Genomic DNA, 20,764 nt, shown 5'->3' on the forward strand with positions numbered 1-20,764 from the left:
AAAAACTTTACAACTTTGTTTAAACTGTAGCTTAGGGGCATCAAAACAAACTGCAAACACAACTTGAACATTGTCAGCATTTGAGAGCCAAGTTTATGGCGACAGGGGCGTTACAACAGGGTAGCAAAGCAGACAAATGGCCATGAGCTGTCGAAATGCATGTGATGTGCCTGGGATGGTGCTGAGGGCTTGTACTAAAACTTTACTACTTTACTATTATTTATGTGTGCCCAGTATGACCTTTGTCTATAAGTTTGATATTAAAAGTATCATTTGGAGATTGGAATGATGTGGTTTGGTATCATGTGTTTCTATCGCCTGGTTGAACTTATACGTCAATCCGAGAGAAAAACTGTTCTCTCCTTTTAGCTCTTTACTATTGTTGCCTTCTGGTAAAACCACATTTATAAAGTATCATGAGTTATTTCCACAAGACACCATTGTTTAAAACAGCATTTATCCAAAAACTTAATCAGACTAAACACATAATATTCTTACATGCCTGCTACAGGGTTAGAATATCTATAATCTTCTCCTCTGTTAATGTGTGCAAGGTTCATGCTCACTGTACACTAGTGTTGAAGCGCCATCTAAAACGGTAATTTAATATTTTTCACTGAACTTAACAGATGCACACAAATATAAAAGTTCCCTTCTTCCTTTCCAGTTTGAATTTCATTAAATTTAGATAGAATTTTTCATTTTCACCATATTTACTGTACATGTGAACCACTAGAGGGAGAGTTCGGTCTGTGCACAGAACCGTCACTGTCATGTACATAGACAAGGCTTATGTCAGTTTAATTCAAGTTCAGATTAAATTTTCTATTCTATTCTATAATGACAAGTAATGTAGTGTCAGACTTTTCTCTGTGTGTGTCCATTGGAGTATATAATTGTGTTTAATCAGTAGTGTCACTGTGATACGGAGAGAGAGAGAGAGAGAGAGAGAGAGAGAGAGAGAGAGAGAGACACAGAGAGAGAGAGAGGGGCTCACACATAATATATCATGGTGAAAGCTTTTGACTATAATCACTCTCTACAGGATTCAGAAGTGCTTATATTATGTTTCTTGGACTCAATACTTTTGTAAAGCGATTGTAAATCAAATGACGGCTCTATTCAAAGATGAAAGGACGACAGAGCTCAAGTTTGATTTGAAAATGAACCTTGTCAGGACATTATTTTATTTTGTAGTTTCTTTTCCCAATCCTGTTGTTTGCCATCTCAACATTACAGGCTATAAAAAAATAAATCCAATAGGTCAAGGTATTTTTGCAGTGCATTGACCTAATTTAAAAAGATAACCAATTCCTCAAGGTCTTCAATGTTGCTTTTGTTAATTTGATCTATAATTTGCCCCACTAACACGCAGTGTTGACAAGCAAAGGTTGTGTATCTTTGTCATGTTGGGGGATCATTTTTCAAATAATATTTCCGTTTCTTTATTATTTAATGTGTGTGTAGCTTAAATCCATGTGTATTTAAACTAAAATTCAAACACATTATTGTAAGAAATCCACCCTGGTGTTTGTTAAGACTACATATCTTTTTTCCTCTGCTGTGATAGTGATCCTGACATTGGTGGTTCCCCGGGAGTGTGATCATTCGCTTCTAACTGTCAATGCTCTGTAATTTCATTGATCCAATTTCTGTAGATGGGGCTAAATATAGTCAAGTATCAGTTAACCAGCTCAGGGGCAGACAGCTGCTTTTTCCCATCTGTGAAATGATGGACCATTGTTGTGACTTTTTGTTATTATGCTGTTATAACTGATGACTGTGCAGCAGTATTGTAATCAATTACTCAATTTACATTATTCCTTCATAAACAGAGTGTAACTTTGCTGATTACTCAACAGCAAAGGTAATGAGTTACATTGCATAACTTCCATGACTCTGTCAGCTCTGAACTCACACACCCACCCCTCTAAACTGATTAGACCTGCAGCATATGAATATTTTATATTTCTTTCAATACAAAGTGAGGAGAATTTAGATTTCACTTCCAATTGTTATTTAATGGGATTACCAGATACCCCGTTTCGGTTATATTACTTTAGTTGAAATAATATAACTTTGTTTGTTACAGGGCCCATGTCAATAGTACTGATGAAATTTATGTATTGTATATGAGTGCACTGGTGGTTCTCTGGGCAAATGATCAGATTGTCAATATAGCACAGAAAAGAGCAAATTGAATTTAATAATAATAATCATAATAATAATGGTGATCATTGAACAAAATTACAAAGTTCTTCACAAATAAAAGACACAATTTAGAATACATAAAAGCCCACTTAAATAAAAAATGACCACCATTCCAATAATAAAACTAGATGCCCTAAGTCCTACACACTGCAACTTTAATGTGTAATATTAGTGTGTGTCTGATTCCTTTCTTCCCCCTCTTGATCTGTCCTATGGAATAAATGGCAAACATATCAAATTATTTAAATGCATATACAAGCTCTGAAGTATTAACCACAAAATATCTCATGAGGTTTGTTGAAACAAAGCTCTTGAGTTCTTTGATGTCCGAATCTGTGTGAACTTGAACTCAGCGTGAAGAGGAAGAGTATCAGGAAGGACACTCCCTGGGTTACAACCACATGCTGTGGTCTGCCTGCACGGCTCTTCAGCTCTCCCCTTTCCTGTAAGAGTATCAAGTAATATTGTACAATATTTAACAAAATGAATCCAGTTCGGCATATTTTCTAAGCAGATTCCTGCAATGTATTTTTTAATAGGTATATGAGTCAGGCCTGTGCTGACCATCAAGTTACACAATCAATGTCAAAATGAAAGAGCAGTTTTAGTTTGAAACATGATCTCAGGCTGGAGTGGGTGTATTGTAGTTGATTCAGTCCACTCGAGATGTTTTTTTTAATGCTACTGTGCGAGTGTGAACTGTGAGTGGAAATCTGCGGACTCAACAGGGCATGACACACAGCACAGGAAGTGATGGGTGTCGGCTCTCATCATAGATGTCAAGGCTGCTTGTGATAAAAATGTTAAACTCCAATTGCTGCTCCATGTGCAGAATAGCTCTTTGTGCACGTAAATGTGTTGGAAACGAGCACAGAGCGCCACATAGGAGATTGTGGTCCCTCCCCGGCTTGCTCCTACCACCTGTGTGTGTGTGCATATACCTCAGTGCACCTGTTTGTTGTGCCACATTGAGAGTGTGTGTGTGTGTGTGTGTGTGTGTGTGTGTGTGTGTGTGTGTGTGTGTGTGTCTGTGTGTTTAACACCCTGTGAAAGTCAGAGACCAAGCAATGTTTCAGGAAAGGTAGTTGACTGGTCAAGTGGTACAGTGAGGAACAACAGCTCTGGAGAGGCATTTGTGACAGCAGAAGTGAGTAAGACAAAGGAGGGGGAAAAGGAGGGGAAATAGAAGAATAAAAAAAAAAAATAAGAGAGAGAGAGAGAGAGAGAGAGAGAGAGAGAGAGTGGGAGGGAAGTAGGGAGACTGGGCCAGAGAGACAGACAACGTGCAAGAGTACGTAGTATAGAGAGAGAGAGACTGACAGCAGGACAAACATTTCCCAGAGGAGAGAGTCTGCTGAGAAAGTTCAGTCTGACAAAATGCTTAAAAGGAGGAGAAGTGTGTCATTTGGTGGATTTGGATGGTATGTCTCATTTTCATTGGATTATAATTTGTTTGCCTGTGTGTCTTACAGTTTGCATTGTGTATACATGCTCATGATTGTGCACGTTAGGATTGTAGTTGTTCAGTGAGTTTGATTGAGCAAAATTGTGCTGCTGAAATGTGTTTTGCGTGTGTTAAGTGTGTGTGCATGCGTGTGTTTGTGTGTGTGGTATAGAAATCTAAACTTTTTGTCTGAAAAGGAAGGATGGGTGGAGAGCTCAGCTCAGCTCTCACACTCTGTATGACAGCCTTTTGTGTGTGTGTGTGTGTGTGTGTGTGTGCGTGTGTGTGCGTGCATGTGTGTGTGTGAGAATGTACAGTTTCACTCTGTGCTGTCTCCATTCAGAGACATCAACTATCAACAGTCTGCTTTGTCTCTCCCTGCTGTCCATTGTTGTTGCTATTTTGTCCCTGTTCTGGGACTATGGACACAGCTCTTGTTGGTTAGCTTTTCCTGCTCTGTTGGATGAGAAGAGTTCCCATGATGCAGCACAGAAGTAGGTGCCAGGGAGCCCATTTAGTGCTGGATGCGCTGACACACTCGGATGGAGTGTTTTTGTGCTTGCTCCCCCGCTGCTAATCGCTCCGACACTGAAGCGCTGCTTCAGAGCACTTAACCTTCCCGGCTGCGGGCTGAGGCAGCCAGACAGGCTGAAGTAAGCTGAAGCACACTGAGCTGAGGAGCAGCACGTTACAGGTAGCAGGGTTAATGAGGGGCTGATACAGTGATAAACACCAAACCAAGCAATCAGAGATTTTTAGAAAATAAAAGATTTTATTTTATTTTTTTATTTGTTCAGTTTATTGGCGAGTGGCAACCAATGTCAATGTGCATTACCACCAAATGTGCTGGGTGTCGTGAGCAGAGCTTTTTTATAAACAGTCTATGGTGCAGAGTAAAGTTAGAATATGTTGTGCTCAGGTGCTCAAGATTTTATATCAATGTTTTTCATAAAGCAAAGAATACACATGCCAAGTGTGAAGCCGTTAAGATTAACGTTTCGCCAGATATACATTCCACATACAGACAGACGTTTGTGGAATTAGTGAGATTATGCAAAGAAGGTTCTTGGTTTGAATTCCAGTTTGGCCGGGGTCATTCTGTGTGGAGTTTGTATGATCTACCTGTGCCTCCAGGTTCACTGGCTTCCTCCCACAGTCCAGAAACATGCAGCTTTGGTTCAGTGGAGACTCTAAATTGTCTGGAGGTGTGAATATGAGTGTGTTTCTTTAGCTCAATGATAGGTTGGCGGCCTGCCCAGGGTGCACCCCATCCTCTGGGATTAGGTCCAGAAATGGGTGGATGGGAGTCTGGATATGCGAGTCCCTGCTGCTTCAATAATATATTTATGGAATGTCCCTTTAACAGCTGCAGCTCAGCAAAACTTTTGAATCATTTTTTTTATTATTCGTAAAAGGAAAGCACGTTGTATCATCTAAATAGCAGAAGTTGTTCTTTTTACAAATGATTTGAAGGCTGAATATGAGATGACAAGACTTGTTGCTGCTAATCAGTTCTGCTGGCAAACTAATTTGACTAAAAATACAAGCAGAGCTTGTTCAGTGGATCACTCTAAAGAATTTATAAGCTTTAACAAATTACATTTACTATGCAGCCAAGACAGGTCGGACCAGCAGACACAGTGTGAAGGGATGACGCTTAAAATTATAAAATTTTCAGTGTGATGATTGTTGGAACAGTTAATCGTGGCCTCTGGGGGTAAAGGTGTTGTTAGGTCGCGTTATTTCTTAGTATTTGAAGCTTGTAAGTGTCAGCCGATCCTATTTGTGAAATTTGGACACATTTCTGTTTTTAATATCACTTGCAGGGATATGGATGCATGGATGGGTGGCTCAGATGGTGAGCTGTTCGAGCACCTGCATGAGCAAATGTGGAGCTGACTCTGAGGCATTTGTAAAGTGTGTTTTTATCAGTCATCTGTGAAGCTATTTGGGTTGAAAAAAAAAAAGAAAACGGCATACTCAAATGAATGAGAAAACAAAAAGGATAATCCTTTATGAGTGCCACTAAAGCCCCTTTTCTACTGGTCATTAACATCCACTAACCTCTGGCTTTTGTCCACTATGGAAATGGATACAGTCAGCATTCAGTCTCGGGTCAAATGATTCTGCAGGAGACACAGGTTTTTATCGGCTCCGGCTTCTAGATGCTGACGCTGCACCTTTTCTGGCACATTATGACTGGCATTGAACTCATCTGCATTGTTGTGTAAATAGCCAGCAACGTTTGTGTACTGTTTGTTTTTTTACATCTTTTTTTTTGAAAGACAGCGATGGTTTCTGATGCATTGTTCATGGGTTTTCATCACATTGAACACGACTCACCAGGAAGAAAAAAAACAGAAGGCAAACTCCTCAACTGGCAATGGGAAAGGAGCCACCTATTTTTAAGCAAGTTTACATGCTTGTAAAAACCTACGTATACCTGCTGACATTGGTGTAAAAGAGGTAGGGCCTATAAGCTGTGTTACAGCAGCAAACGGGAGAGTAAGAAATAAGAAATATCTGCAGTACTAATTCCACAAATGTCTGTCTGCCAGTGTACGTGGATTGCATATCCTGTGAACTCTTCATCTTATTGGCTTCACACTTTGCATGTTTATTGTTGAGGGACAAGGGAAGTGCAGTGTAAACTTTGGTGCGATTTGGACACATGATACATTTAATATGAGTAAAACTGGAATCAACCAGCTGTACTCTGTAGCAGTCAGTGGGGACGGGGCAGTGTGCCCACAGTCTGCAGACCGAGTTGAACACGTCTTCTTCTACGTCACATGTGCTGATCTTTGTCATGATAACAACATTCATAGAAACACCTCTTTAACAACTTGTCTACAAAGTAAAAGTACAACGTTGGTGAATGTACTCAAATGTGTTGTTTAAGCTTGACCCATGTGGAAACAAGATTTTCTGCTCATAATGTTCTCGAAATGCACACACACGGTCAATCACAGTATTCTCTTCTCTAAGATGTAGAGTGAGAGAAACCTACTCACGACAGTAGGGTCCGTGTGATGACTCATCTGATGGGCGGCATACCTTCTTAACTGCTCAGCGATAAATCCTGCGAGGGCACAGACTGCAGCTACACTACAATATGGGGGTAACATTGCAGTGAGGTGTCACTGCAGCAGAGCAGCAAGTATCCACCAGAATCAACAGCATTGAGATGCATTTTAAAATGCATCACGGAAACGTTTGTGTAAATTAGGTGTAGCTCAGTATGTACATTTTTGACAACCATGCATTTGTTTTCTTAAAGTGATACATGTTACAGAACCTCACCTCTCTCTGTTATGGCTTATTTGGGTAATGCCACACTCACAGACCCTGGAAAACATTCAGATTACATACAGAACATCCAGCTTAGGTGCTGTCATGGTAAAAATAGCGCGCCGTCTGTTTGTACGCTGTGTTCACGTAGGTGTGCGGCTTATATAAATCAATGTATTTGCATGAAATGGATCTTGCATGGTTTAGTCTCTAAATGGATTGGATTGAAGAATTGATATGACAAATTCCTTCGTGAAGCGTGTGAGAACGCTGTAAAACACTGAACACACACACTTGAGGTAAAAAGCCATATTATATACACTACCGTTCAAAAGTTTGGGGTCACCCAGACAATTTCGTGTTTTCCATGAAAACTCACACTTTTATTTATCAAATGAGTTGCAAAATGAATAGAAAATATAGTCAAGACATTGACAAGGTTAGAAATAATGATTTTTATTTGAAATATTAATTTTGTTCTTCAAACTTTGCTTTTGTCAAAGAATGCTCCATTTGCAGCAATTACAGCATTGCAGACCTTTGGCATTCTAGCTGTTAATTTGTTGAGGTAATCTGTAGAAATCTCACCCCACGCTTCCTGAAGCACCTCCCACAAGTTGGATTGGCTTGATGGGCACTTCTTGCGTACCATACGGTCAAGCTGCTCCCACAACAGCTCAATGGGGTTGAGATCTGGTGACTGCGCTGACCACTCCATTACAGACAGCATACCAGCTGCCTGCTTCTTCCCTAAATAGTTCTTGCATAATTTGGAGGTGTGCTTTGGGTCATTGTCCTGTTGTAGGAGGAAATTGGCTCCAATCAAGCGCTGTCCACAGGGTATGGCATGGCGTTGCAAAATGGAGTGATAGCCTTCCTTATTTAAAATCCCTTTTACCTTGTACAAATCTCCCACTTTACCAGCACCAAAGCAGCCCCAGACCATCACATTACCTCCACCATGCTTGACAGATGGCGTCAGGCACTCTTCCAGCATCTTTTCACCTGTTCTGCGTCTCACAAATGTTCTTCTGTGTGATCCAAACACCTCAAACTTTGATTCGTCTGTCCATAACACTTTTTTCCAATCTTCCTCTGTCCAATGTCTGTGTTCTTTTGCCCATATCAATCTTTTCTTTTTATTGGCCAGTCTCAGATATGGCTTTTTCTTTGCCACTCTGCCTAGAAGGCCAGCATCCCGGAGTCGCCTCTTCACTGTAGACGTTGACACTGGCGTTTTGCGGGTACCATTTAAAGAAGCTGCCAGTTGAGGACCTGTGAGGCGTCTATTTCTCAAACTAGAGACTCTAATATACTTGTCTTCTTGCTGAGTTGTGCACCGGGGCCACCCACTTCTCTTTCTACTCTGGTTAGAGCCCGTTTGTGCTGTTCTCTGAAGGGAGTAGTACACACCGTTGTAGGAAATTTTCAGTTTCTTCGCAATTTCTCGCATGGAATAGCCTTCATTTCTAAGAACAAGAATAGACTGGCGAGTTTCAGATGAAAGTTCTCTTTTTCTGGCCATTTTGAGAGTATAATCGAACCCACAAATGTGATGCTCCAGATACTCAACCAGCTCAAAGGAAGGCCAGTTTTATAGCTTCTCTCACCAGTAAAACAGTTTTCAGCTGTGCTAACATAATTGCACAAGGGTTTTCAAGGGTTTTCTAATCATCCATTAGTCTTCTAAGGCGATTAGCAAACACAATGTACCATTAGAACACTGGAGTGATAGTTGCTGGAAATGGGCCTCTATACACCTATGTAGATATTTCATTAAAAACCAGACGTTTCCACCTAGAATAGTCATTTACCACATTAACAATGTATAGAGTGTATTTCTGATTAATTTAATGTTATCTTCATTGAAAAAAACAGTGCTTTTCTTTGAAAAATAAGGAAATTTCTAAGTGACCCCAAACTTTTGAACGGTAGTGTACAAAAGCCGAATGTGCCTAACAGACCCTTCACCATTATTAGCAGTAAACATCAACTCAACTGAGAAGTGAAGAAGATTACTGGCTATGATTTTTCCATGTTATTAGTATGAACAGTACTTAGTGAAGCATGAATAAAACCCTTATAAACACTGAGAGCTTATAACCGGTCTGAGCAGCGAGAGGAGAAGTAACCTTGCTACATAAAGTCATGTAGCTCTGCTCTCTAACACTGACACTGCTGTTCTTTTTTCAGGATGTATCTATTCTGTGTAAATTAAAGATGAATTATGGAACATTCATCTTTTGTTAGCATGGTTGCAGCAAGCATTCAGATTTTACCAAGACCAAGAGCCTAATGTTTTTTCTATCTGAGATAAATGGAGAAACGTCGAGAAGGACAATCAATTCTAAGCTTCATTTCTGATTAGGTGACACTTAGAATTGAGACTAAACTGATCAATCATGGTTTCATCTCTTTATGTTGACCCTGTGATACGCTGGCGATGGATGGATGGAGGGACAAATTATTTTTGTATTCATTGTAGATGTGTAGATATGTCTAACTGTATCATAAGAATTGTACAAATGCATTGTATATGTATATTGGTGTATATTTTCACCTCAGGCGACCCATTATAGCTGCAGAGGTGAATTCCTTGAACTTACACCTTATCTTACGAGTTCCGCGTCCTTATTACTGTAAAACAAGAGCACTTGCTGCAAAGACGTGTATTGGAAGAAATAAGTCAAGATCAATAATATTTCTCTCTCTTCTGTGTGTCTCTGTCTCTCTCTCTCATTCCTCTCCAGGATTGACAAGTCCACTTTGTCTGCACTGAAATCTCGGTGAGTTCTTCTTTAAATCCTGGTCACCTTTCTGCTTCTAAATCTAAATGTATCAGGTGAAAGTTGATATTCTAATCTTGGTTTAGTCAGGCAAGGCCATACTTTGTGTTAAAGTGCTTGGGGAGAAAATATCTGGGGAGCACTGATGTGCAACTTCCCCCATGTTCTGCCTCTTATTCAAGCTGCCCTATAATGCTGTAACTGATGAAGCATGCTGCTCTGCACAGCCCGATATGAGGATCTGCAGACGAACCTCACAATAGAAATAAAATACCAGATGAATACACATATGCATTTGTTGCTTGTGAAATGAGCCTCATCTCATTCAATGAAATGTATAATTTTGAAGATCACACCACCAGTTAGACTTATTCAAACACCAACACCATAATGATGGGCTGTTTTAAAGGTTAGTATATGTGTATGTATATAAATAGCATCCACAGACTTTATTGTATCCCTTTTCCTCCTGAAACCAAAAACAAACCCTTTGTCCTAAGTAAGAACCACGTCTGCAGTGTCTGGATAGTCTGTTTTCTGCTTTCACATCTTGTTCAAGTCTGCAGTGGTCGGCTGAGACTGGCATGAACAATGTTGCATCATTTCAGACTGTCTGCAGCCCTGTCAGATCTCAGATCTTAACTGATTCACTGAAAGAAAAAAGAAAAGAGGAACTCACGACGTCAAATCCCACAAGAGCCAATTCAAGACTTTTGTTTCCTGTTGTGTGTTACCTCTGGCTCTTCTGGTTTTTTCTCATGACCGCTGAATCACACTCTCACTCTGTTTGTAGCATTTCTGCTTGTGCTGTTGATCCAGACCTCAGAGCTGGAGGTTGTGATGTCACTGCTGCAAATTAGTGAGGATAACTCAAATGCAGAGGACGAACGTCCCCAGAAGGATTGTTAATGTAAAACCTAGCTTAATTGAATTACATAACAATTCAACATAATCATTTGATGCACTGTGGCTGCTGGATATTTTACATTACTTTGCCTCTTGTGTAACTTCTTATGCCCATGTGCTGGTGACAGCCAGTGGCTGGAGGCATTATGTTTTACGGGGTGGTCCGTCCATCTGTCCCTTTCTTGTGAACATGATATCTTAAGAATGCTCTGAGAGAATTTCTTCAAATTTGGTACAAAGGTTCATGTGGGCGTTAGGATGAACTGATTCGATTTTGGTGGTCATAGGATAAAGTTGCTGTGACTTCAAAAAAACATTTTTGGACTTGTGAACACTATAGCTAAAGAATGCCATGGGGGAATTTCTTCTAATTTAAATGTTCACTTAGACTCACATATTAACTGATTAGATTTTGGAGGTCAAAGGTCAAGGTGCCCTACAAAGCCTTGAACATATTTTAAATCTGCTTTTAGGGAATTTCTGTCTTCCACAGTGGCACCACCAGTTGTCCCTGGTATGAAGCAGCTCTGCACCGCTTTCATAGGGCCTGGGGCAGCTTCACTCTCAGCAATGGCAGCATCTTCCTCCTCCATACGCCGTACTTGCTCCACAGTGTATTTGGGCCCATTTAATACACTTCCAACATAGTTTTCTTCCATATTTATTAGATTCTGTCTTGTAGTTGTTGTTGTCACAGGTTGATTTCAACTAGTTTGTTTGGATTGTGCTGTACCCCCACTCTCAATCTGAAGACATGCATGTTGTAGTTGTAGCACACAGCCAGTAGATCTCAATGCTCATCTTCACGTAATACCAATATTTTAACAACACAAAATTGGCAAAGTTCCAATTAAATGGATTCAATGTCAATGTTTAAAGGTCAAAGGTCACAGTGACAACAACAGGGCAGTAATTCTAGTTCTTTCTTTCTCTAACCCATCATAAGTACAATACACTGTCTGATAGCTCTAAGTTTCCCTGTGTTGCTCCTCCACTTGCTTTGTTGATGCTTGAGTCATTGGACTGACGTCATTGTTCACTCCCACTTTGTCTATCTGTGTTTTGGAAACAAGAGCTGATGATGTTCAACATGCAAATTGAATTTTCTTTCATGTTTCATAGCTTTTAAAGGAGAAGTAACAGTTGGCATGTAGACATGACTTATGCAAGATGAGAAAAAAAAGTGAAAATCATCCTAACGATATATATACACCTATAACAGCTGCTTGGTGAAATTAATTTTGAATGTGAGTGTACCATGTAACTGCCTCATATGATAGTGTTTCAGGGTTTTGTGTGCGAGGAGCTTGCTTTTGTTGAAACAAACCAAAGTCCGCTAATGGAGGTTGCCGTAGTGATGAGAGGTAAAGGGCCGCTGCGTGTGTGTGTTTGTCAGTGTGCCAGTTTATATTAAATCTGTATCAACACACTCCAAACCCCAGTCAGTCTGAGCATATACACACAAGCACACAACTGAAGCAACACACTGAATTACAGTATCTCGATCACTGAGAGAGTCATACTCACTTTAAGTCTTATCAGGTCATTTTGTTTTAAAACGAGTAAAAAATTTGACATTACAGTTAGATCATTTTCACCTGTTTCTCAGGAGGTAGAGCGGGTCGTCCACTAACCAGAAGGTCGGTTGTTTGATCCCTGCCTCCTCCATATTCAGAAGTGTCTTGGGGCAAGATACTGAACCCAAATCGCTCCTGATGGCTGTGCCGACAGTGTATGAATGTGACTGAATAAAAATGCTGAGTAAAGCGGTGCTGCATGAATGTGACTTGTAAATACGGTTTGAGTGGTTGGTAAGATAAGAGAAGCGCTTTATAAATACAGTCCATTTACTTCTTTTTTTTCAAGATTTTTGGGGGAAATTAGCTTCTTTGTCTTGAAACAACAGTGTTGCCCATTAATTATACAAACTGTGGCCCGCCATATTCGTATTTGTCCCGCCACAGTTTCATTATGAACCAACATTTTTTACACATCTCATAATATTATAGGAGATTTCTAACTTGGTGTGTGCAGCCCTATTTGCTGCATGCCCAGCTAGCTACCTCATACACACAATATGGTCCATAACATTTTTACCGTCAACCCAGTCAGCCAGACCTCAGTGTTTCCGCTGCAGTTGTGACATGTACTGCAGATTTTTCTCTAAGACGAGAACTTGTCTTTCACTCTCAAGTCTCTGTGCCTGTGACTCAGAATCTGTTGCACATGAGTGTGACTTATATGCAGGTGTGCCCCTGTTACCGCCATAGATTTGATTAATTCTGTGGGAAACACTGAATAAAGATAAATAAGGAAGTGTTTCTTCACTGTTTCAGACATGAAGCCTTGACTATGAAATAATATTCAGTTTCATTGTAAAGAAGCACAGGTCTGTAATCTGCAGTGTTATCCACACACACACACACCCTCAGTGTCTCCCACTGCCCTTGGTGTCATTAGACCGTCTACTCTTGAGTGGCTCTGAATATGAATGAGTGTGTCGTGACTCCTGTTTGAGCTGCTCCTCTGCCCGAGTGCAGAATAGCATGCACTTATGTATACGCTTGTGTGTGTGTGTGTGTGTGTGTGTGTGTATACGCTCATGTGTGTTTGCTGAATCCAGGTGTTAGACGTAAAAAAGACAGGACAGAGGCAAATCAACAGAGATTAAAGAAAGAGAGAAACAGAGATGACAGTCTGCAGTGTGATCAATGTCTGTGCTCTTATAAAATTCATTCTCCGTCACCTAACCTCATCTCTTCCCCTGTTTCTCTCTTCTTGCTTTTTCCAGTTCTCTGTCTATCTCCTTTCGCCTACCTGTTAATATTGTTGGACTATTTCTTCATCCTCACACAGGTGTTGTTGCTAGTGCAGTTTTTAATGATTTACAAAGCATCATATGTAAAGCTGTGCCTTGGAAATACCTGTTTTCATAAAAATGCTCTCATGAACAAACCCATTAGATAACCACTGAGCCAGATTAACCAGCTGAAGATCCCTCTTCTTCATCACTGTGAGCTGGGTCTCACATTCTGACTCATCTGCTGCCACAGCAACAGCAGATGAGTCTTCCTCCACCTGCTTTACCTTCACATGCATCTCGTTGCCTTCATCCTTCAATTACCTAGTACCAAGTAATTGGTGCAACCTCCTCCGCTCTTACACTACATGTACATGTTCTGTTTAATGTGAGGTTCATCTGTTGCTTAACTGCCTCATAGAGGACCAAAAACCACAATTTTAGATTTGTATGTCGCCTTAGGTGTTTGACCTTTCTGTGTGGAATTTGTATGTTCTTTCCCGTGTGTGGGTCTTCTCCAGGTGCTGCAGCTTCCTCCCACATTCCAAAGACATGCAGATTGGGTTTAGGTTAATTACATTTTCCCTGGGTGTGAAAGTGAGTGTGAATGGTTGTTTATCTGTGTGTGTTGGCCCTGTGATACGCCGGCGACCTGTCCAGGATGTACCCCGCCTTTCACCCAATATCAGCTGTGATTGGCTCCGGCTCTCCCTGCAACACTTAAAGACTAAGTGGTATAGATAATAGATGGATGGATGGGTGGATATCAAATTAGGCTGATTAGCAGTGTCGCCTCACAGTTAGAAGTGCCTTCAGTGCGGCCGGGGCCTTTCTGTGTGTCTGCAGGTTTGGATGGTTGGATGGTATGATAATTGGGTGGATATCAATTCAAGTTAGATAATTCATAAACATTCAGGGCTGCAGCCCCAGATGTTCAGACCTAACTACACCTATGTTAACAGGGTCAGCCATAATTGTAGTTGCTAATAATATAAACATGATTGAGAATAGCCAAAATGTATTTATGAGAAATTGAGAGCTTCCCAATGCATGAAATACTATAGAATGCAAATTATACCGATGTGAAATTTTACGAGTAGTTTTAATACTTTGACCTTTAAGTTTGATCCATGTCCTGGCCATTAACATGAAGGAGGCAGGAATTATGTACAGCCAGCCACCAGGTGGCGATAGAGACTCTTTGGCTTCACTTCAGGGAAGCCGTCACGATGTCCATCTTTATATAGAGTGTGTACATAGAAACAAGACTTGAAGAGGAAAACCCATATTTTTACTGTTGTTCCTCCACCTGCACACACCACTTACTCTTCATTTGTGAAGCACTCGGATGACAGAGTTGTTTGTTTTCTAAACTCCTGCAAGGTAATGAGGATGATCTGAGGGAAAAATAATAATAATAATAATAATAACTTTATTTGTATAGCACTTATCTAAACGAGGTTACAAAGTACTTCACACAAAAGTCCATGGCAAAAATGAAGAATCAATTGTAATAAAAGATATTCTGTTGAGTCCAATTTAAGAGCCAAATCATAACATAATAAGGTCGAGACCTTAAGTTTGTAGAGAAAACCCAACAGTTCTCACAATGAGCAACACTTTATAACCAATGCAGGAAGAAAAAGAGTGAAATGTGAAGAAATGAAGGCCAAGGGAACACACACATCAGATGGATGGATGGTTCACAAAGTTTTGTGTCTGCAGGCTGCAGGTGTGAGGATTTTATTTTTATTCTCTCTTCTTCTTGTTCTGTCCTTTCTGACCGTGAACTTTTTATTCCTCCCTTGCTTCATCTTTTTGTCCTTCTTCCTCCTCCTCTTCGTCCCCTTGTCCTCTCTCTCCGCCATCATTAATCCACAGTGGCCCTCTGTCTCTCCTCTGCTCGGTTACTACAAAGAGATACAAACAACTCCTCATTAATAACAGTATAATCAAACCTGTGTGTGTGTGCATCTGATTTGTCTTGAAGTGGTGGTGAGGCTGAATGAATATTATAAGTGCATTATCGGGTTATAATAGAGGAGACGGGGATGAAACACACAGGAATTGAAGAGAAGCTGCACCTGATCAGCTTCTTATTCCTCTGTGACGATGCCTCGCAGACTGTGGTGAGTGACCGATGCCTGTCTCATGTGTATGTTTCTTTATACTTGTAAATGCATGATTACAGTTAGTCCGTTATTAATCTTTCGTGAATCAGTTCCTACTTTGTTTCCTCAAACCTGCAGTACAGTTTATCTGCAGCTGAGGGGACGATGCAAGCTGAGAGGAAAAACATCGCAGACATCAACTGCTCAGAGAGTACATGTATTTTGCATTTGCACAAAATGACCTAAACCAAAATGAATAATTGATACATCTATTAACTAATCATTATGAAGCTATTAGTGTATGAAGCAAGTTATGTGATTCTATTTTATCCTTACAAGAAGTTTTTAGGGGTAGACTGTAGCATTTTCAAGTAAAGCCTGTCTCAAATGGCTAAATATACAAGTGACATTTCTTCTTTATGATTATTACAGGGAAAAGCCTCTGATCCTGCTTTAAATGAGGTTACAGTGAATGAGTTGCTTTATTGATTATCTAATTCTTCCAGAACTGATTATATTATATGGCTATTTTTTGTACCAGATAGTTTTTGGGGTATTTTGTTGTTTTGCCAGATGTAAAGTGTATGTTTTTTTATCATTGAGGTACTGTTACCTACTTTTTACAGTAGGTAATGGGGATGTAAAGAGGAAAATAAACAGCGTAGATCTTATAGTTTCTAAATAATAACAATAACAATAAAAATAATAATAATAATAGTTATTTTTACCACTATCTTTGGTGGGTTTGTTTTAAGCAAGATTCCACAGCTCAGGATCTGGAGATCCGATGGGTGAGATCTCATGCTCTGTTTCAAAGTTGGGGCTGTAAACTATGATCTTAGCAGCCAAGTATAAGAATGTGACCTAAACTGGATATAATTGTCGAGTTAAAGCAGATGATGCTAGACTGAACTGATGATAGGCTTGGTGCAGCTTAATTGAATTTAAGGGTACTGTTGGGCCTTGGTGGAGGTATTTGCTCTACTGAGTGCCAACTTAGTTTTCACTGAGGTACTGTTAGTACCTGTTGGGTGGCTGTGGCTAAGGAGGTAGAGCAGGTCAACAACTAACCAGAAGGTCGGTGGTTGGATCCCCGTCTCCCCCATTCGCGTGCCGAAGTGTCTTCGGGCAAGATACTTAAGCCCAAATTACCCCTGACAGCTGTGCCGGCAGTATATGATTGATCTATAATAGAGAAAGTGCTCTACTTAGATGCACTGTATGAACGTGTGTGAGTGGGTATAAGGCAAAACTGTACTGTGAAGCACTTTGAGTGGTCATCAAGACTAGAACATTCATACAAATACAGACCAGACTGTACATTTGTGTTGAGTTCTGCTGTTAAATAAACAAGTAACCAGGTTTCATAGTCTGTCACTCAGACATTAGAATTTCTCAGTGTATTCGTTTCCTTTATCAAGAGACAAAAGAGATTAGTGAACTCAGAAAGTAAAGTGGACAACAAGAAAACCAAGTTGAACAGAATGGAGTATAGAGCAGTGTAGGACACAGTGTATTGGAGCAGATGGTAATAACAGTGTTGGTGTGTGTTGCATCTTCAGGATATTTGATGGCTCCAATCACACAGCTCTTCAGTCAGCACTGTTCATCAGCGTCTGATACAGATCAGATGATTGCTTTGTTCCGTAGGAGCAGGATACAGGGGACGTGGCTATAACAGGATCGGTGTGAAGGATTACTAAGTGAGGTTCTGTAAGGAAAACCATCACACCTCTGTGTCACTGTGTCCTGCTGCTCGTCTTCACCACTGAACTCCCCTATGTATTTACCAAAACAAAAAACGAGAGTGTTTAATTTCTAAGGCTCAACCCCAGATTGTTTTACAGGCAGGATTTTGAATCTGGCCGACTGCCGCTTCCTCCCTGCTGTTCTTAACATGCATGTGTGCATCAGAGAGTCTGCAGCTTTCTGCTGTTAATTGGACGTTGATACTTGTCACACATTATTTCCATCCTCTGCGTCTCCCCTCTCCCTGATGTCATCTGCTTCTACTTCCCATGTCTGCTATTCTCTGCTTGGCTCCAACACAACAGCTGCTCACATCTGAGAGCGTTTTCCTCTCAGACCGTGTGGTTACCGCTCTGTGATGTGGATCCACCCGCACCTGCGGCGTTCCTTTCTCTGCTTTTCAAGAATAGGGATGCAGCTAGCACACAAGTTCCTGGATGGTGCTGATCTGTAGTCTAATTTAGCATTTAATTCATTATTTTTATTTTATTAATTAGCATTAAATATCGTTATTCTACCTCAGTCAAGGAGATTATGTTTTCATCAGTCTTTGTTAGTTAGCAGGATTATGCAAAAACTACTTGACAGATTATCACGAAACGTAGTGGAAGGCTGCAGTATGCCTCGGCAAAGAATTCATTCAAATTTGGTGGGGATCCAGGAATGATATTTATGAGTGTGTGTAAATGGGCAAAGATGCAAATAAGATGAGGTTTCATTACGGCACTGTTGGGCATTGGTGGAGGTATAAACTCTACTGAGGGCCATTCTAGTTAGGCCTGCATCAGCGTCTGTACTCTCCCATTGTGACTGTGTTCCCTTTTGCAAATAGCCAATAAGAGAAGGGTTAAATAAGTTCTACCTGAGTTAAATTGTTATGTCGACTGACGGACAGGATGAGTGACAGAACATATAAAAGAGAAGTAGAAGAGCATGGACAGAGGAGGTATCTTCTTCTTAGAAAGTCCGGTAGGCAGGTGTAAATGTTATCTGTCTGCCAGCATCATGGAAAATAGCAAATGGGCTGCCGCTGCTATTTCTGGAGCCTGGCATTTACTCTATCTCTGCTCCCCGTTCTATACAGCAGGGAACGATGGTGAGTTGTGACCACCGAACAAACACCAGACTGAACGTCTGCTGGTATCATATTGACTTTAGATGATGGCTTATTAAAGCTCGAGGCTTTGCTCTGTAGCGGGGGGGGGGGGGGGGGCAGCCTTAATTAGCTGTCAGCTTTATGGTGTTTTGCTTATTTGAGGCAGTTTGTGATGCAGCGTACAAAGTAACAGTGTATATAACCTGATGTAAGTCTGCAGTCAGCGGTAGAGTGAAAGGAGAGTATATAGCACGAATGGAGGACAGATTGGGTTTTCATCACACCACACAACTTCACTGGGAGATACTGAGGTTCATTTGGAAACCGGGGTTCAGTGTAACAACACAAACACACACGTACACAAGAGTTGCATTTCCTAAAAAGTTAAACTGAAACTGTGTCGATTTGTTTCTATCTGACTCTGTGCGGCTGTATGAGCGTGTGTGTGTGCATGTGTGTGTGTGTGTGTGTGTGTTTGAGAGAGAGACAGAGAGAGAGGTAGAGAAACCAAGAAGACCACAATGTTACAGAGATAGTTGTATGTGGGAAGTGGTCGAACTCCACCCATCCTCAAGAGCTCAGGGGAGGATGCTACACTTCCTCTTCTCTTACACATCGAATTTCAGGGTTGCGAAACATACACAATTCAATTTACGATTGTTTTTCTCTATACATGACATTAACTATTGCTCTCCCACCAGTTTTTAATTTAAAATGATGGTTAACTTTTAAACCCTAAATGATTACAGCATCGCAACTGCATTAATAAAGATGCAATTATATCATCTTTCCCTGGATTATTTGGATTTAAATCATTGATTCAGTTCATACAATTTTCTTGTACTATTTTCCTGCACCCGTTGGGATATCAACACATATTCAGCTGTTTCTCCTGTGACCACTGGAGGGAGCTGACTGCACGTGTTTGCCACAAAGTGCCTCTCAGAGGATGAACTCCAGAATGAGAGCAGGTGAAGGGAAGTCGAATGATCACTAGGGGGCGATATTGCTCTATTTTAGTGTCAAGCTCAGACCCACCTGTTACCATGTTCACCTGTTGATGCTGCGAATACAATCTACACACAGGACTGTTAAACCAATAGAGAGAGGATACACTCTTATTTACTGAGAGAAGAGGTTGATAAACATTAGATGCAGGTGACATGACATGTTTTTATTCATCGTGTGTCTTAACCACACATACATTGGTTCTGTTACACACAAACCAACCACAGCTCCACGTACTGCATCCACCATCTTACTGTCAGCTCACATAAAGCTCCTAAAACCCTCTGCGCCTCATGTTTATAGGCTACCACTGCAAGACAAATGCACTGTGTGTTTTTCAGCCATAGTACTGTATGTAGTGGTCTATAGGGAGCCAAGGCTGTTGCCATGGCAGCGGGAACTGATGATCACCTAAGGGATGGTCCAATATGGTTCATTGCCATGATGAAATGCCCCGGTTATCTCATGTCGCAGCCAGACTTCATTGCCAGTGCATGAAAACATGACCAGCGCAAAGATAATCGGGTTCGCAGTGCTATTGGTTGCCTATAGTGACCACAGTGCGTCCCCCCCTGGATGTAAAGATTGCTTGTGTGTGTGTATGTGCGTGTGTGTGTGCAAAGGAGGATAAAGAACATGGGAGCAACGCATCACATGACTGGTACTTACTGTGCTTAGTGCCCTGTGTAATAACATAGCACTCTGCACAGTCGGTCTGTGGAGAAGTATTGTTTCATTCATACATTTGCATGTTTTTATTCAATTGAATTAACATGGTGCCTGCAGGTTTACACATGTCTTTAGAAGAGATTTGCATTAAAGGTCAGGTGGTTGTCACTGATGTAACAAATACAGGACTGGTATCAGGGAGGCTGTGTGATTTTGATGAGAGCAGATGATAAGTGTGAGTAGCATTGAATAAAATGTTGTTATCAATTAAATAGCACTAAATCAGTTCATAAGTATACATTGTAAAAAAAAGAAGGAGGATGCCATCCCAACTTAATCTCAATTCCTCCTTCCAAATTTACCATGAAAACTGGCACCACAATCACAATTGACCAAAGTGCTTAACAGGCTTAAAATATGAAGGGATATAAAATACATATATCAAAAACTGAACAACAAAAAAAGAAATAAAACATTAAATAAATGCAGGCTACCTTTTTACATCCCACCACAGAACCAAAACTATTAAAGAAGCTAAAAAGCACTGTGGAGCTGAGAGAAAATGCACAGTTCAGTGCTACTATCTGTGGATCAATCACATACCTATTTCACATTCATGTTTTTTTCTATTTAGATACACGCATCTTTCAATCTTCCATCCGTGTAAAACCAAACACATTCATATTTTTTAAT

At 40.6% G+C, this 20,764-nt stretch overlaps 1 protein-coding gene across 4 annotated transcripts in view; it reads left to right on the top strand.

The window, feature by feature from the left end:
- Positions 1 to 20,764, top strand: part of rap1gap2a (RAP1 GTPase activating protein 2a) — a 93,268-nt gene that overhangs the window by 8,019 nt on the left and 64,485 nt on the right. For 3 of the 4 annotated variants that reach the window (XM_034603331.1, XM_034603332.1, XM_034603333.1), the window contains exon 2: positions 9,697 to 9,732. In XM_034603331.1, the coding sequence (XP_034459222.1) occupies positions 9,697 to 9,732 (36 nt within the window). Of the gene's footprint in view, positions 1 to 3,489; positions 3,633 to 9,696; positions 9,733 to 20,764 lie in introns of those variants that run through there. The other variant, XM_034603336.1, reaches the window with a different exon arrangement.

The sequence above is a fragment of the Hippoglossus hippoglossus genome, chromosome 13 (genome assembly GCF_009819705.1).
Source record: "Hippoglossus hippoglossus isolate fHipHip1 chromosome 13, fHipHip1.pri, whole genome shotgun sequence".
NCBI lineage: Eukaryota > Metazoa > Chordata > Actinopteri > Pleuronectiformes > Pleuronectidae > Hippoglossus > Hippoglossus hippoglossus.